Source organism: Cherax quadricarinatus, unplaced genomic scaffold (genome assembly GCF_038502225.1).
Source record: "Cherax quadricarinatus isolate ZL_2023a unplaced genomic scaffold, ASM3850222v1 Contig840, whole genome shotgun sequence".
NCBI lineage: Eukaryota > Metazoa > Arthropoda > Malacostraca > Decapoda > Parastacidae > Cherax > Cherax quadricarinatus.
Window position 1 is genome coordinate 73,878 of NW_027195866.1, and position 14,345 is coordinate 88,222.

Here is a 14,345-nt window from a genome sequence, read left to right on the forward strand (position 1 = left end):
ACAAATATTTCATATCCCAAAGGTAGGTAGGTATTAGGTTTATCAGGAACTAATACAAGGGTTTCCTGACACGTGTACCCACCTAATTGTGGTTGCAGGGGTCGAGTCACAGTTCTTGGCCCCGTCTCTTCACTCTCTTCCTGCTCCCTGAGATCTGTCGTACCTCTTCTTAAAGCTATGTATGGATCCTGCCTCCACTACATCACTCTCCAGACTATTCCAATTCCTGACAACTTTATGACTGAAGAAATACTTCCTAACATCCCTGTGACTCACATGAGTCTTCAGTTTTCATTTGTGACCCTTGTTGCTGTGTCCCATCTCTGGAACATCCTGTCTCTGTCCACCTTGTCAATTCCTCTCAGTATTTTATATTATTATGTCTCCCCCCCCCCCCGTCTCTCTCTCCTGTTCTCCAGCGTCGTCAGGTCGATTTCCATTAACCTCTCCTCGTAGAACGTACCCCTTAGCTTCGGGTCTAGTAGCATTGCAAACCTCTGCACTTTCTCTAAATTCTTGACGTGCTTGACTAGTGCTGCATACAGAAATATGGGCCTGACATACACTCTGTACAGAGTCCTGATTGATTCCTTACTGGGGTGCCGGAGCGCTGTTCTTAGGTTTGCTAATCGCTCAAATGCTGCAGCAGTTATTTGGTTGATGTGCGCTTCTACGTAGTGTATTGCAGAAAAGATTTTATAAAAAAAAAAGACGCTCCATATATAATGACAGTTTCCGGGGATTTGTTTTGAAACCGAACGCGTATTAGTCTTAAAGAGTAGCCAGGACAGAACAGGAGCAGGTGAAGTGTTTGTGGGGCAGTACGAGAAGAGCTGCGGCTGGTAGATATCATGGTAAGGCGTTGGTGTAAGTAGGTGGGAGTGATTTTTTTTTTTGTAAGTTTATACCATAGGTTCTTTTATTGGTTTAAGTGCTCTCGTGTTTACCTGTAAGGCCCTAGTTTGCAGAGGCCTGTTTAAGTTTTGGAAGAGTACTTGTACAGCCTGCATGAAGGGCGAATGTCATGGAGCCTCCCTGTTTATAAATGATAGGGTTTTGCTCACTAGTAGCAGTGTGCTAGCGAGCTAATGTGAATACTGGGTAAAGGTGAACTGGAGTGTGGTGATGCTGGTATGTAGTAGAGCAGGTTGTATGTTGTATATGTTAATTTACTATTAATATATTATATTTTTATATATGTTAGTTTTTGTGTCCTTTCTGTTAATAACTACTGACACCGTACTTCATGGGAAGGTACAAGCTGGTCCTAGAATGTTTTTTTTTCTATTTTAAATAATATAAATGCTCTTAGACTAGGCAGGTCGTTTCCTCTTAGGAACCAGAACTTTTATTTACGTTACGCAGTAAAGAGCGTAACATATACTCACCCCTAGATCCTTTTCCTTGAGTGAGGTGTGCAGTCTTTGGCCCCTAAACCGTACTCTGTCTGCGGTCTTCTTTGCCCTTCCCCGATCTTCATGACTTTGCATTCGATGGCTGTCTTAGTCATATGATGACCCACAGCTGGAGCTTTCGGTCATCAGACCGAGGCCCTCCGCTGGTATACTGATCCATCCCTTTAAAAATTAAATATATAATTATAACCACTATGCAAGTCACATCCCAAAGACACTAAGATTTTTTTAAATCTATGACACAAGATGTAACAAACTACTAATCCCTGTTGAATATGTGAGGGCAACGCCCTATATACTATATAATTCTGCGTGTATAACAAATTCTAGGGCTCTTCATAAGTTATAACGTTCATATAGTGACAGATAAAAGCATGAAATGATCAAACATATTTAATTAATTTCTTCTTGGCAAAGATATCCACAAAATACTTGCCAAGGATCTCGAAATACAGTCACACTACGTAGACTGACCACAGCCGTAAGCTCAGCGTCCTAACTCCTGAGGCTGGCCACAGCTGCCTCACTCTACACCTAGCTCCACAGTAAAACCGCCCCTACACAACATAGATAGACCACCTCATCTCAAAATCACCCCACAGTCCGCATACCGACCATAACTAACACCACAACTAGCCCCTTACCTAGTAGACTGATCACAACCACCTCTCTCCACGAGCCCTACGCTTTGTAGCAATGATGACCTCGCCAACAAACTATTACATATAAAGATGACTTAATGCCAGCACCGCGAAACCATGGGCATTTTTACGGTAAAATTAAAATAATTTTAGACACCCTTTAAGCAGAGCCTGTTTGTGACTGCAGGACCACAGAAAATGAATGAGTTTTTGAGGATAAGCTACGAGCCTCAATATACAAATAACCCACATATGGTAGAAAGAAACTTAACGACGTTTCGGTCCGACTTGGGTCATTAACTAGTCAGTGTGTGACTAGTTAATGGTTCAAATCGGACCGAAACGTCGTTTTAAGTTTCTCCTATGCGCAATTATTTGTGTATTTCTAGAATCACGGAATTGTGTCTTTTATTCTTAAGATCCTCAAGCTGAATTACAGTCATGGCTTTACTATTAAGTAAGAAAGTTTCTTTGGGTACAGCTACACATAAGTACAATTATCATACATAGTAACATGTGTAAATTACCTCGGATAACCCAAAAAAGTCAAAGTGACTTATTACCATACCCATCCTGTGATGGGTAATCAATAGATAAGAGCCACATAATGAGTCCATTAACTGGTCCCCAGCCACCTATTAGCTAAGTAATTTAGCACTAAACTACTTGCAAGAATAAGGATTCAGTCTGTAACAGATGAGAATCGAACAAATTTTTGTCTATGGAAATACATAGTTTTATATTATTTATTATTCTACCATACACAGTCCCATAGTTATGCATTTCGTACAGATAATCATATTGTAGACCATAATTTTTAAAGGGGTAGACCAGAAAGCCAGCGGAAGGCCTTGAATAGCTAACTAAAATCTCCAGCTGCATAAGTAAGTTTATTCAGATATACACAAATACAGTTACATAGATTATCACACAAAGCAGCATATGTGTAGTGAACCTGGGATAACCCAAAAAAGTCAGACGGAGTCATATGACTAAGACCCGCATCAGAAAACTTCCTTTTTCCTGACAAACATTATACACATCTAGATGATCACAGGATATATGCATATATACACAGAAAGGTGATATATGGATATATACACAGAGATGTGTATTTCTCGCGGCGTACATATGCTGAGACTTTAATCTTTATTTTAGGATTAAACTAAAGAGGTCATTAAGGCTGAACATAAAAACATTACGTTCAGCCTTAATGACCCTAGAGTAGTTAATAGGCTTTAATGTTTTAGTACAGGCTGTTGTAGTTGGTTACAGGCTGGCGCAGGCCCAATATATAAGCTGGGTACAGGCTGGTGCAGGCTACATAGAGGCTGGTGAAAATTTGTTCAGACTCAGTACAGACAGGTACAAGCTGGTGGAGGTTCAGTACAAGCTGGTCCAGTCTTCATACCGGCTGAAGTAAACTCAGTACAGACTGGAGTGTGCAGTAGCGACGGCTCTGGTGACTGGACAGAAGGTTTTGGCTGCGACATCGTAGATGCTCCCTGAATCCTTGAAGATTGGCTGGAGGTGACTCATCTTATTCCACATGTGAATTACGTAAGAATCTGGGAAAACCTGTAAGAAAATGCGATCATAACACTGTATATGAACTAGCCACAGAAAGACTAAATACACAAGTATGTCATTCACACCAGAGGAGAATGTGGGATAGTCAACATAATAGGTATTCGTTATTCACTTACTAATGTGGCCATCAGAAATTAATCAAACTATGGGTTATTCATTAAAAATAATATTCATTACTTATTAACCAAAATAATTTTCATTCTTTCGCCAAAGTTTGCCAGTTCAATTAATTTTCTTTATAAATTTATGAATAGTTGATATCCACTACGACATCTGTCATAGTGGATATCAATTATTTACTAAACAGTTTCTTATGAACCTGGACGTCACTACTTCTTCAAACTGTCCATTGTTCATTCATTAAACTGGCCATTAACCTAAGCGACTAAAGCCTAGAAACCCCTAAGGTTATCATTTATAAGTCATTAACAATCGTCTGTATTTATGAGGCAAAACTAAGAGTAAACCTTTAAATGTTACATAAAGTTTAGCTGTATAACTTTACTAGGCACCTCATGTCCATCCTGTGGGAGGTAGTCGAAAGGCGAGATATATATGTAACAATTAAGCATCTTTATTCCGTAATGTTTCCTACCTACAATAGATTTCTTAAGTCAGAGACAGAGGTGATAAATTTATTAGCCTGAAGAAGCCTACTATGTAGGCGAAACGTTTCCGACTAAAGATACTTAACTGTTTTAAATGTTTCTTATGTGTTTGTCAGTATTGCATGTCATTATTACAGTGGTAGATTAGAGGCGCAGAATGGGTCCAGGACTGGGCCACACCATATAATTAGGTTCATTATTTTCATCGGAAACTTTTGGGGATTTGAAAGACCTATGCGTTTTTTGGAAAGGTCATGACATAAGATATTTAGAAATCAATGTTTACATTCGCACACGGTGCCAATGGCCGCCATATTGGATTTTCAAACTGGCTACTTCATTTTACATTAATATTGACATATGAGCTTCTAATCACTTATATATGTATATAAATAGTACATTTCTATGCTTCTTGGTCATTAAAAATCAGTTTTTGTATCTGCAGATTTATAATATCAATCTTAATTTCTTTTCCAATCTTGTAAAGTAAAAGGACACAAGTGCAACTAATGTGACATTTTATTGTGGCAACGTTTCGCTCTCCAGGAGCTTTGTCAAGCCGATACAAACAGTACATAGACACAGAGGGTATATATAGGCTCAGAGTGAGGTGCAATACTAGTGGTAGTAGTAGTAGTAGTAGTAGTAGTAATACAAAATGTTAGAACAATTAACTTGCACATGAGCAAAGGATATAAAAGCTAGTGGGAAACTTAAAAATTGGTTAGACAAATATTTTCTCTGAGCCTATATATACCCTCTGTGTCCATGTATTGTTTGTAACGGCTTGACAAAGCTCCTGGAGAGCGAAACGTTGCCACAATAAAATGTCACAGTAGTTGCACTTGTGTCCTTTAATTTACATATTGTCGGTAATTCTCCAACTTTATTACAATGTCACTCTTGTACGGCAGCTACGGCAATGTGTTATTTACAGGAACTGTGACTAATGTTCTTGTGGCTGCTTACTTAATGATGGTGATTTCTGTACTGGTTACCATCTATGGTTATTTCTTTTCAGGAAATCTAGAACTTTTTACTATGAGCACTGAACTGAATTCCAGCAAGAAAAGGGAATGAAAAATGAGAATTCCCTGTCCAGAGGACAGCACAAGCAAAGGTACTCCTGTGCTTAATACAAGGCCAGAATCATATCAAACGCTGATGGATGCTGAGAAAGATAGCCAGCCTACCAGATAGAGAATACATTGACATTTAAAAGCGCTTCAAGGAATGCGCAAACGAAAACATGATTACAAGAAAACTATGCGCCATCGAACTTGTTATTCAGAAGCCATAGTGAAAAAAACACAGAGAGAGAGAGAGAGACAGAGAGAGAGAGAGAGAGAGAGAGAGAGAGAGAGAGAGAGAGAGAGAGAGAGAGAGAGAGAGAGAGAGAGAATGCAATATGCAGTTTTAACAGGCAGGCACACTGAAAAAACGTGGACATTACGGCAGCAGCCATTTTGAAATTTCAATATGGCGGCCTTGAATGTATCTGCGTCAGTGTAAACATTGGTTTCCCGAATCCTTATATCATAACTTTTCCAAAAATGTATAAGCTTGCTAATTACCAATATTTTCAAAAAATAATAAAATAGTGGAAAATAATGTATTTTCCGGAAAAAATACAGTGTATTTTTTATGTAAATTAGTGTAATACATTGTATTTAATAAAATTTATGTTATAAAAAATGGGAAGCCCTGCGCCTGCACGGAAGAGACGCGCCATGTTTGAACGAGTCAACACAAACGTTAGTGAATAATCGGAAGAATTTTCGTGCTCTAGAGGTTATATTGGGCTTAAAACCTCTCAAATAGGAGCCGAAATTGTTGGATGTGCATTCCTGCATAACTTGAGATATCAGGCGACTGGACAAGACAGCAACAGGAACCTCAGATAAGCTATCTAAACTGTGTTGTAATTCTGGCCAGTATTATCATCATAAATTTAGTTAGAATGAGTTTTTTTTTTTTTGAGTATGATACACATTAATCTCCAGTCAAATTGGTGAGTGATATTAAGATATATTCTCCTTCTGTTATGTAAATGTGAATATATATAATTTATTAATTTTAATATACAGTCCACCAATTTTTATATTTACCAGAATTCCTGGTGATGCATATTTCATTTGTAATTAATAGGTCTAGAGCAACTTGTGGATATGACAGTGGTAGGTATCGAAGGGGGACATTTTTTTGCGACCTAGGTGTCCCAAATTCCTACTTGTCTGTAACTTTGATAAATAATAATTATCTTTGTTACCATTTACTGGTATGTACATTATGAGTTACATCCAGATAAATGCAATTTTTCACATTTAATTTGCCTGATGGTCTTTCTTGAACCGGATGTAATAGTGAAGTCATTAATTAGTTAATTACTTAATAATTATATGAGAAATGACAGAAGGAGGTGGATGTTAAGTTCACAAATTTACTTAATGTGTAGTGGATTATAATTATAACAATATTAATTTGGATAAGCCAAGTGTGGCTAAAGATTATATTAATGTGTACAATATTAATTTTGCTATGCCAAATTCTGGCATGGATTTATATTAATTTGTATAATATTAATTTTGATAAGTCAAGTCTGGCTAAAGGTTTGTATTAATGTACATTTAAAATTTATATTATAATTTTCTTACATGTAATTGGAAAGCTCAAGTGTAGCTAGGATTTATTCAAAGGTAAGTTGTATCAGTGTTGTAAGTTGTAATCAGTATTATTAATTGCATCATGGGTGAAAATGAGGAAATTAATGTAGAAGACAAACACCTGGAAGTTAGAGCAAAAAAATCATCATTGCAGGCTAGAAAAGGTCATGTAACCAAGGCATATAATAAATGTTTGGAATTAATGAATCAAGAAACTATGAATACTGATGATTCAAAATTGTATTTAGATGCTTTGGGAATAGATATGATTCATACAAATTATATTACAACAAATATGAAGGAGATTTATTAGTAAACTGTGTAGATGAGACTGAAGTAGATCTCACGATTAATCAGTGTTATGCATTAGAAGAAAAGATTCTTGTAAAAGTCAGGCTTTGAATAAATTAAAATTTGTAAACCAGGCAGTTAATCAGTCTGCTCCAACAAATAAGATGTCTTTGCCAAAACTCCCAGAATTATGTTTACCTGTATTTAATCCAGGAGAAAATTGGGAGGAGTTTTGGTCAATTTTAAAAGCAGCTGTGTGATAGGAGAGATCTAGCCTGTGTAACTAAATTATTTTACCTCAAAGGACAGATTAGAGGAGATGCTCACATACTCATACAAGCCTTTCCCAATGTAGATGATTCTTACAAAGAAGCAGTTGACTTGTTGAAGGTCTCTTATGGTAATATAGAACAAAGTAGGTTGGATCTAGTGAATATCATTGTTAATTTAAAATCTCCACATCACACTTACAAAGGTTTACAGCAGTTTAAAGTTAAACTGGAGAGCACTCTCAAAACTTTATGTAATAAATATAATCTGAAGGAATCAGACTGGTTATTGAGTGCCATTGTACAGAATAAATTAAGCTGTAAAACACTTGAATGATTCTCAAACAAGTATCACAAGGCTTATTTTGGTCTGGAGGAAATAAGACTAGGTCTACAAGAATTAATTGTTCAGTTGCAGACCAGCCAACCAACTCATTTTAAAGATGCAACACATAATAACTCTGAGGTATCTGTCAAGTTTCACAAAGGGAAAAATTATCCCAATGGTAATAATCAAAATTCATTTCCTAAAAATAGTTGCATAGGTGCATATCAAGTAGCAGGAATCAGAAATAATGATTCTCCACAAGGTAAGAAGAATAAGTACCCTCCTAAGAGTAGCCCAGTTAATAAGAAACCAGTCAAAGAAAAGAGAGATTGTCTTTTCTGCAAGGGTACTCATTTTTCTAAGAACTGCAATGCATACAATTCATGGAATGATGAAGTTGAAAGATTGGAGGAACTTGACAGATGTATCAGATGTCTAGGTAATCACAATGTAAAGGATTGTCATGCCAAATTAAACAACTGTTATCAATGTCACAAAGGAAGACACCATATAGTCATGTGTAAAGGTCTATATGATAATGTTGATAATAATGATAATGTTGACAATCCTGAAACAACAGTAGCTAATGTAAAAATTGCTGCTAATGTTAATAATGATGGTTTTGCTGAAGTAGCCTTACCCGTGTTACAGGTAAAAATTGATGATAAAAGGCATAAATCAAAAAATGTAACTGCATTATTGGACCAGGGATCCCAACGGACTTTCATAAAACGTAAATGTCTTGATGGTATGAAAGTACAGATGGGAGATCCCACAACTTTAAAATTATCTGGTTTCCTCTTAGATAAAAGGGTTCCATTGTATGACACTGTTTATGTAACTGTCAGGTTGGGCAATGAGAAAAAACGTGTTAATGCAGTAATTGTAGATAGACTTCCAGAGAAAATATCTACAGTAGGGCTTAGTAAAGCTACAGAAAGACTTTCACATAATGTAAATTTAGCACCTTCTGGTGTAAATGATGATTCTGTAGGCCCAATAAATATTTTGATAGGTAGTGACTATTATGCCTCCTTTGTAAAGGGTATGGTAAAGAAATGTGGTGTCACCCTTTTGAAGACTGCAGGAGGCCATGTAATGTATGGTAGGATTCCTCGTAATAATAATGCATGACTATAGGAAACTACAAATACCATAACTGTGTGTCTTACTCATGAAATCGTACCCCAGTATAATTCTTCCATAGAGGATGGTGTTGAGCCAGTGCATAAATTGTGGGAATTAGACAGCATTGGAATAAATGTATATGAAGAAAGTCCAGACGATTCTTTTACTCAGGAACAATACCTGAGAGATGTAAAATTTGAATCTGGACAATACTGGGTGCGACTTCCGTGGAAACTGAACCATTCAGAATTGCCCACTAATTACAGAATGGCATCTGGACAATTAAAGGCTCAGCTCCGCGAACTGAGTAAGACACCAGAATTGTTAATGGCCTATAATGATATAATTGCTGAGCAATTAATTAATAAATTTATAGAAGAGGTACCTCCTGAGCAAGCCAAAATTTATGGTCACTATTTGCCACATCACGGAGTGAAGAAGGATTCTAAGACCGCTCCTCTGAGGATTGTGTTTAATTGTAGTGCCAGGAGTAAAAAATATGTACCTAGTTCAAATGACTGTTTGATGACAGGTCCGTCGTTGACGGAAAAATTAGGAGATATCTTATTAAATTTCAGGGTGAAACATTATGCCTTTACGGCTGACATAAGTAAAGCTTTCCTAAGAGTGGGTTTACAAGAAGCTGACCGGGATTGTACCTGCTTCTTATGGCCTGAGAATCCTATTGACCCACTTAGCTCTCTGAAAACCTTTCGCTTTAGGAGCGTATTATTTGGTGCTACATCCAGTCCGTTCCTACTTCAAGAGACAATAAATGCACACCTTAAACGTATGGGAAGTCCATTGAGTAAAGTAATGAGTAAACAATTTTATGTGGACAATTTCCTGGGTGTGACGTCAACTGAAGAGGAACTATTAATGACTTATGGAGAGGCTAATAAAATAATGCAAAGTGCAAATATGCTTCTGAGGGAATGGAATAGTAATTCGTCCAAATTAAAGGACAAAATAAGTAAAGATTACCCTGCAGATGAAGTGCCAAAATGTAGTAATGTATTGGGATTAACTTGGGATACTGAGAGAGATTTGTTAATGTTAAAACCTAATAATTACAGTACACTCAATAAATTAACTAAGAGAGTTTTGCTTGCTGAAGTTTCCAAATGTTTTGATTCACTAGGTTTAGTGTCACCCCTTACTATAAGAGGGAAATTATTAATGCAGGAAGCATGGAAACTTAAATGTGCTTGGGATGAAATTCTACCTGAGGAATTCATTAACAGGTGGGATGAATTAATTGGTGATTATGAAAAAATTCCAATGCTGGAGTTCCCACGTCAGGTGGCCAATCCAAATGGGAAAAATGTACTCCACATTTTTTGTGATGCTTCAAAATTGGCGTATGAAGCAGTTGCTTACCTTCAATGTAATTGTGTTATTTCTCTTGTTATGTCTAAGGCTAAAGTGTCTCCAATTAAATCATGTACCTTACCTCAGTTGGAATTAACAGCCATTTATGTAGGTGTCAAATTAGCTAATTATATAAGAAATAAGTTGAAGGAGATAAATATTAGCAACACTGTAATTTGGTCTGATAATGAGGTATCCTTACAATGGATTCATAATGGAAACAGTAAAATTGTGTATGTACAAAACAGAGTCACTGAAATTAATCAGATGCTAGAGAAGTATAATAGCTTGGGTCAGCATATGTTAACATTTAATCATATACCTGGTGAGAAGAATCCAGCTGATTTCTTGTCTCGAGGTTTACCTTATGCTAAATTTGTAAATGCTGTATCATGGTTTAAAGGACCGAGCTGGTTGGTAAATAAAGCTAATTGGCCTGTACAAAATTGCTCCTGTTGAAATTACTGTGACCACTGCTCCAACAGTTTGTCCTCCCTTAGCCATTGATATAAATAGGTATTCTTCTTTACCCAAACTAATCAATGTAACTAAGTTGGTGTTTAAATTTCTAAACAAGATGAGTATCTCATATAGTTTTCACATCCTCTTGAATATTGGATAAAGAGGGTACAAGAAGAAATGTATGGAAATGAGATTAAATTGATAATGGAAATAAAAATTGTGAAAGGTTCCATAATAGAGAAATTGGGGCTGTATTTAGAGAAGAATGTAATTAGGTGCAGAGGTAGGTTAAAAAACGCTGAATAGGGTGATTATGCTAAACACCCTATCTTACTGCCCAAAACTCATCATCTAACAAATTTAATTGTTCTAAATGCCCATAAAAATGTAATGCATGGTGGGGTACAAGATACCTTAAATTGTATTAAGGAAACTTTCTGGGTTCCACAAGGATGGCAAAGTGTAAAAAGGGTGATTAAATCTTGTGTAATATGCCGCCGTGGGGAGGCCAGATCCTATATGTACCCAGGTCCTCCACCATTGCCAAAGGAGCATGTACAATTAGTGAAACCATTTGATGTAACAGGTGTAGACTATAGTGGTCCAAAATATTTAACAGGTACTTCAGATGGTGTTCCAATGAAAGTGTAAGTTTGTTCACTTGTGCTGCTACTAGGGCAGTTCATTTAGAAGTGGCACAGGACTTGTCTGCAGAACAGTTTATACAGCTGTTTCGAAAATTTGCAGCTAGAAGATCCTGTTCGAGATTGATGATTTTGGATAATGCCACAAATTTTGTAGCAGGTGGTCAACACTTAATAGAGTTAAATAATAGTAATGATGTTCAATCTCTGTTAACCCAACGAGGGTGCACCTGGAAATTTATTACTCCTAGAGCCCTTTGGCATGGGTGGCTGTACGAAAGACTTATAGGCACAGTGAAGAGGTGTCTCCGTAAAGTACTACACCGGAAGAAAATTAATTTGGAAGAATTCCGTGCAGTGTTAGTGGAGGCTGAAAATTGGATAAATAATAGGCCTCTCTTGTACATGAGTGATACACCTGATACAGATGTATTAACACCTTCTCACGTAATATGTGGAAGGAAATTGGAAGCTGCCCCTGTCTATAAAGATAATCTGGAAGAAAGTGATGAAGATTACAATGATGCGGCAGTGTTGTGTGATAAATTTAAAATGTTAAATGAAGTAATTGATCATTGGTCTAATGTGTGGCATAAGGAATATCTTCTTACACTACGTGAACACTTTTATGGTGCGACAGAGGCAGTAAATCGATAGAACATTCAACCAGGTGACATTGTGTTGATTGATTCTGAACAACATCGAACATTGTGGCCTCTGGGCAAAGTATCGACATTGTACCCAGATGCACAAGGTGTTGTCCAGAATGTCAAAGTGTTGTGTCATGGCCAGGAAAGTTTACGCACAATTAATAAATTGATTCCCTTGGAGTTAAATGGTATTCAATCAAACGTAAATGAAAATCTGAGGGAAAGTGACACGAGTGATATTGAAGATAATGCTAACCGAGTGATGCAGGAATCATCGTGGTAAGACCTACTAGAAGAACAGCCACTCAAGCCAGAACCAGCTGGAATCGTCTCCTAAAGGAAGGAGTAATTTGAGTCATTTAGCAACGAACTCCAGCCGGCCGCAGTGTGGAAAATATTGTATTTTCCAGAAAAAATACAGTGTATTTTTTATGTAAATTAGTGTAATACATTGTATTTAATAAAATTTATGCTATAAAGAATGGGAAGCCCTGCGCCTGTGCAGAAGAGACTCGCCATGTTTGAACTAGTCAACATAAACGTTAGTGAATAATCAGAAGAATTTTCGTGCTCTAGAGGTTATATTGGGCTTAAAACCTCTCAAATAGGAGCCGAAATTATTGGATGTGCATTCCTGCATAACTTGAGATATCAGGCGACTGGACAAGACAGCTCCAGGAACCTCAGATAAGCTATCTAAATTGTGTTCTAATTCTGGCCAGTATTATCATCATAAATTTAGTTAGAATGAGTTTTTTTTTTGAGTATGATACACATTAATCTCCAGTCAAAATGGTGAGTGATATTAAGATATATTCCCCTTCTGTTATGTAAATGTGCATATATATAATTTATTAATTTTAATATACAGTCCACCAATTTTTATATTTACCAGAATTCCTGGTGATGCATATTTCATTTGTAATTAATAGGTTAGAGCAACTTGTGGATATGACAGTGGTAGGTATCGAAGGGGGACATTTTTTTGCGACCTAGGTGTCCCAAATTCCTACTTGTCTGTAACTTTGATAAATAATAATTATCTTTGTTACCATTTACTGGTATGTACATTATGAGTTACATCCAGATAAATGCAATTTTCCACAAAAATGAAAACATAGTGAATTTGACTTGGCCGCCTACATGAAGAGTAAAGGTTGTATAATTAAACTACACAACTATTTATTCAACAAATTGCTCATTATCTCAACCATTCGCACACTAAACAAAATTCAGTTCACTATACTTGACACGACATGGTTAAGAAAGAGATCTAATACTCACCTCTGTAAAATTGATCGTTCCCTTCCTGGGAAGGAATGGAAATCGCCACTTCCCAGGCGGCACTGGGTAAAAGGCTTTCCAGGAGACGAGATGCACATCATAACATTGATTTCCTGGTGCCAGCTTTGGCCTTCCACACGCCTCTTTCAGTGCGCGCGTTAACAGCACAGGGCCGTTATTACCCCAGTCATTGGCCTGGTTCAGTTGAGGCAATAAATAAACATCAGACAATGTAGAATGCTTCAGAAATGGACGAAACGAAGTGTAAGATCGTCCAGGAAAACGAAATGTTAAAGTTTACAGAGCGCTTTGACAAGAAGTCATTCAGAGCTCTTTCTCACATGTTGTGCTGACCTCAAACACACACGCTAAACCTATCTAAAAGATAGAAATAATAAAGGAACAATTTCACGACAAAACTATAAATACTCACAACAGGTTAAGTATCTGGCATTAATTGTATAAGCATATCAAATGGTTAACATTAAAAAAGAGATCTAAAATTTCTCTGAAGTCCCGACAGGTACATGTCATTGTTAAAAGTCCAAAATAAAACAAAACGGCCGAGGCTGCTGGCAGATCAAAAAGTCACACGACAAGGCTCTCCATTATGGCAGAGATGTGAGTGACAACAGGAAGGCCATAATAAGGCTGTGAAAATATTGGCCCATTACTTCAGGCATCCTTGGATTATGTCATAAAAAACAGTTGCAATCAGGGAATTTGAAGCCATTATGTAAGCAGTAGCGTGTGAGTCAGGTACAGCATGACCGTTAGGTGCTTGGCACTTCCTCTAAGTATAATACTAGTGAATGGGTATGATTGGAAATACCCATGGAAACTAGATTCCACACATAAAGAAAGGAATATAGATAACGATATTTGTGTAGCGTTGCTAACAGTGGTAATCCTAACATTTTTGGTACCCAAGGCGAGATTATGCAAGGATCTTTCACCTCTCCGTCTACGGCACATCCTCTCTTCCCGCTCCAGGTGAGGGG

At 37.1% G+C, this 14,345-nt stretch overlaps 1 protein-coding gene across 1 annotated transcript in view; it reads right to left on the reverse strand.

The window, feature by feature from the left end:
- Positions 1–3,481: 3,481 nt before the first annotated feature.
- The window catches only part of LOC138851519 (lactosylceramide 4-alpha-galactosyltransferase-like), a 32,022-nt gene continuing 21,158 nt past the window's right edge, over positions 3,482–14,345 (reverse strand). The window contains exon 6 of the mRNA XM_070080720.1: positions 3,482–3,634. Within this exon, the coding sequence (XP_069936821.1) occupies positions 3,482–3,634 (153 nt within the window). The remainder of the gene's footprint in view (positions 3,635–14,345) is intronic.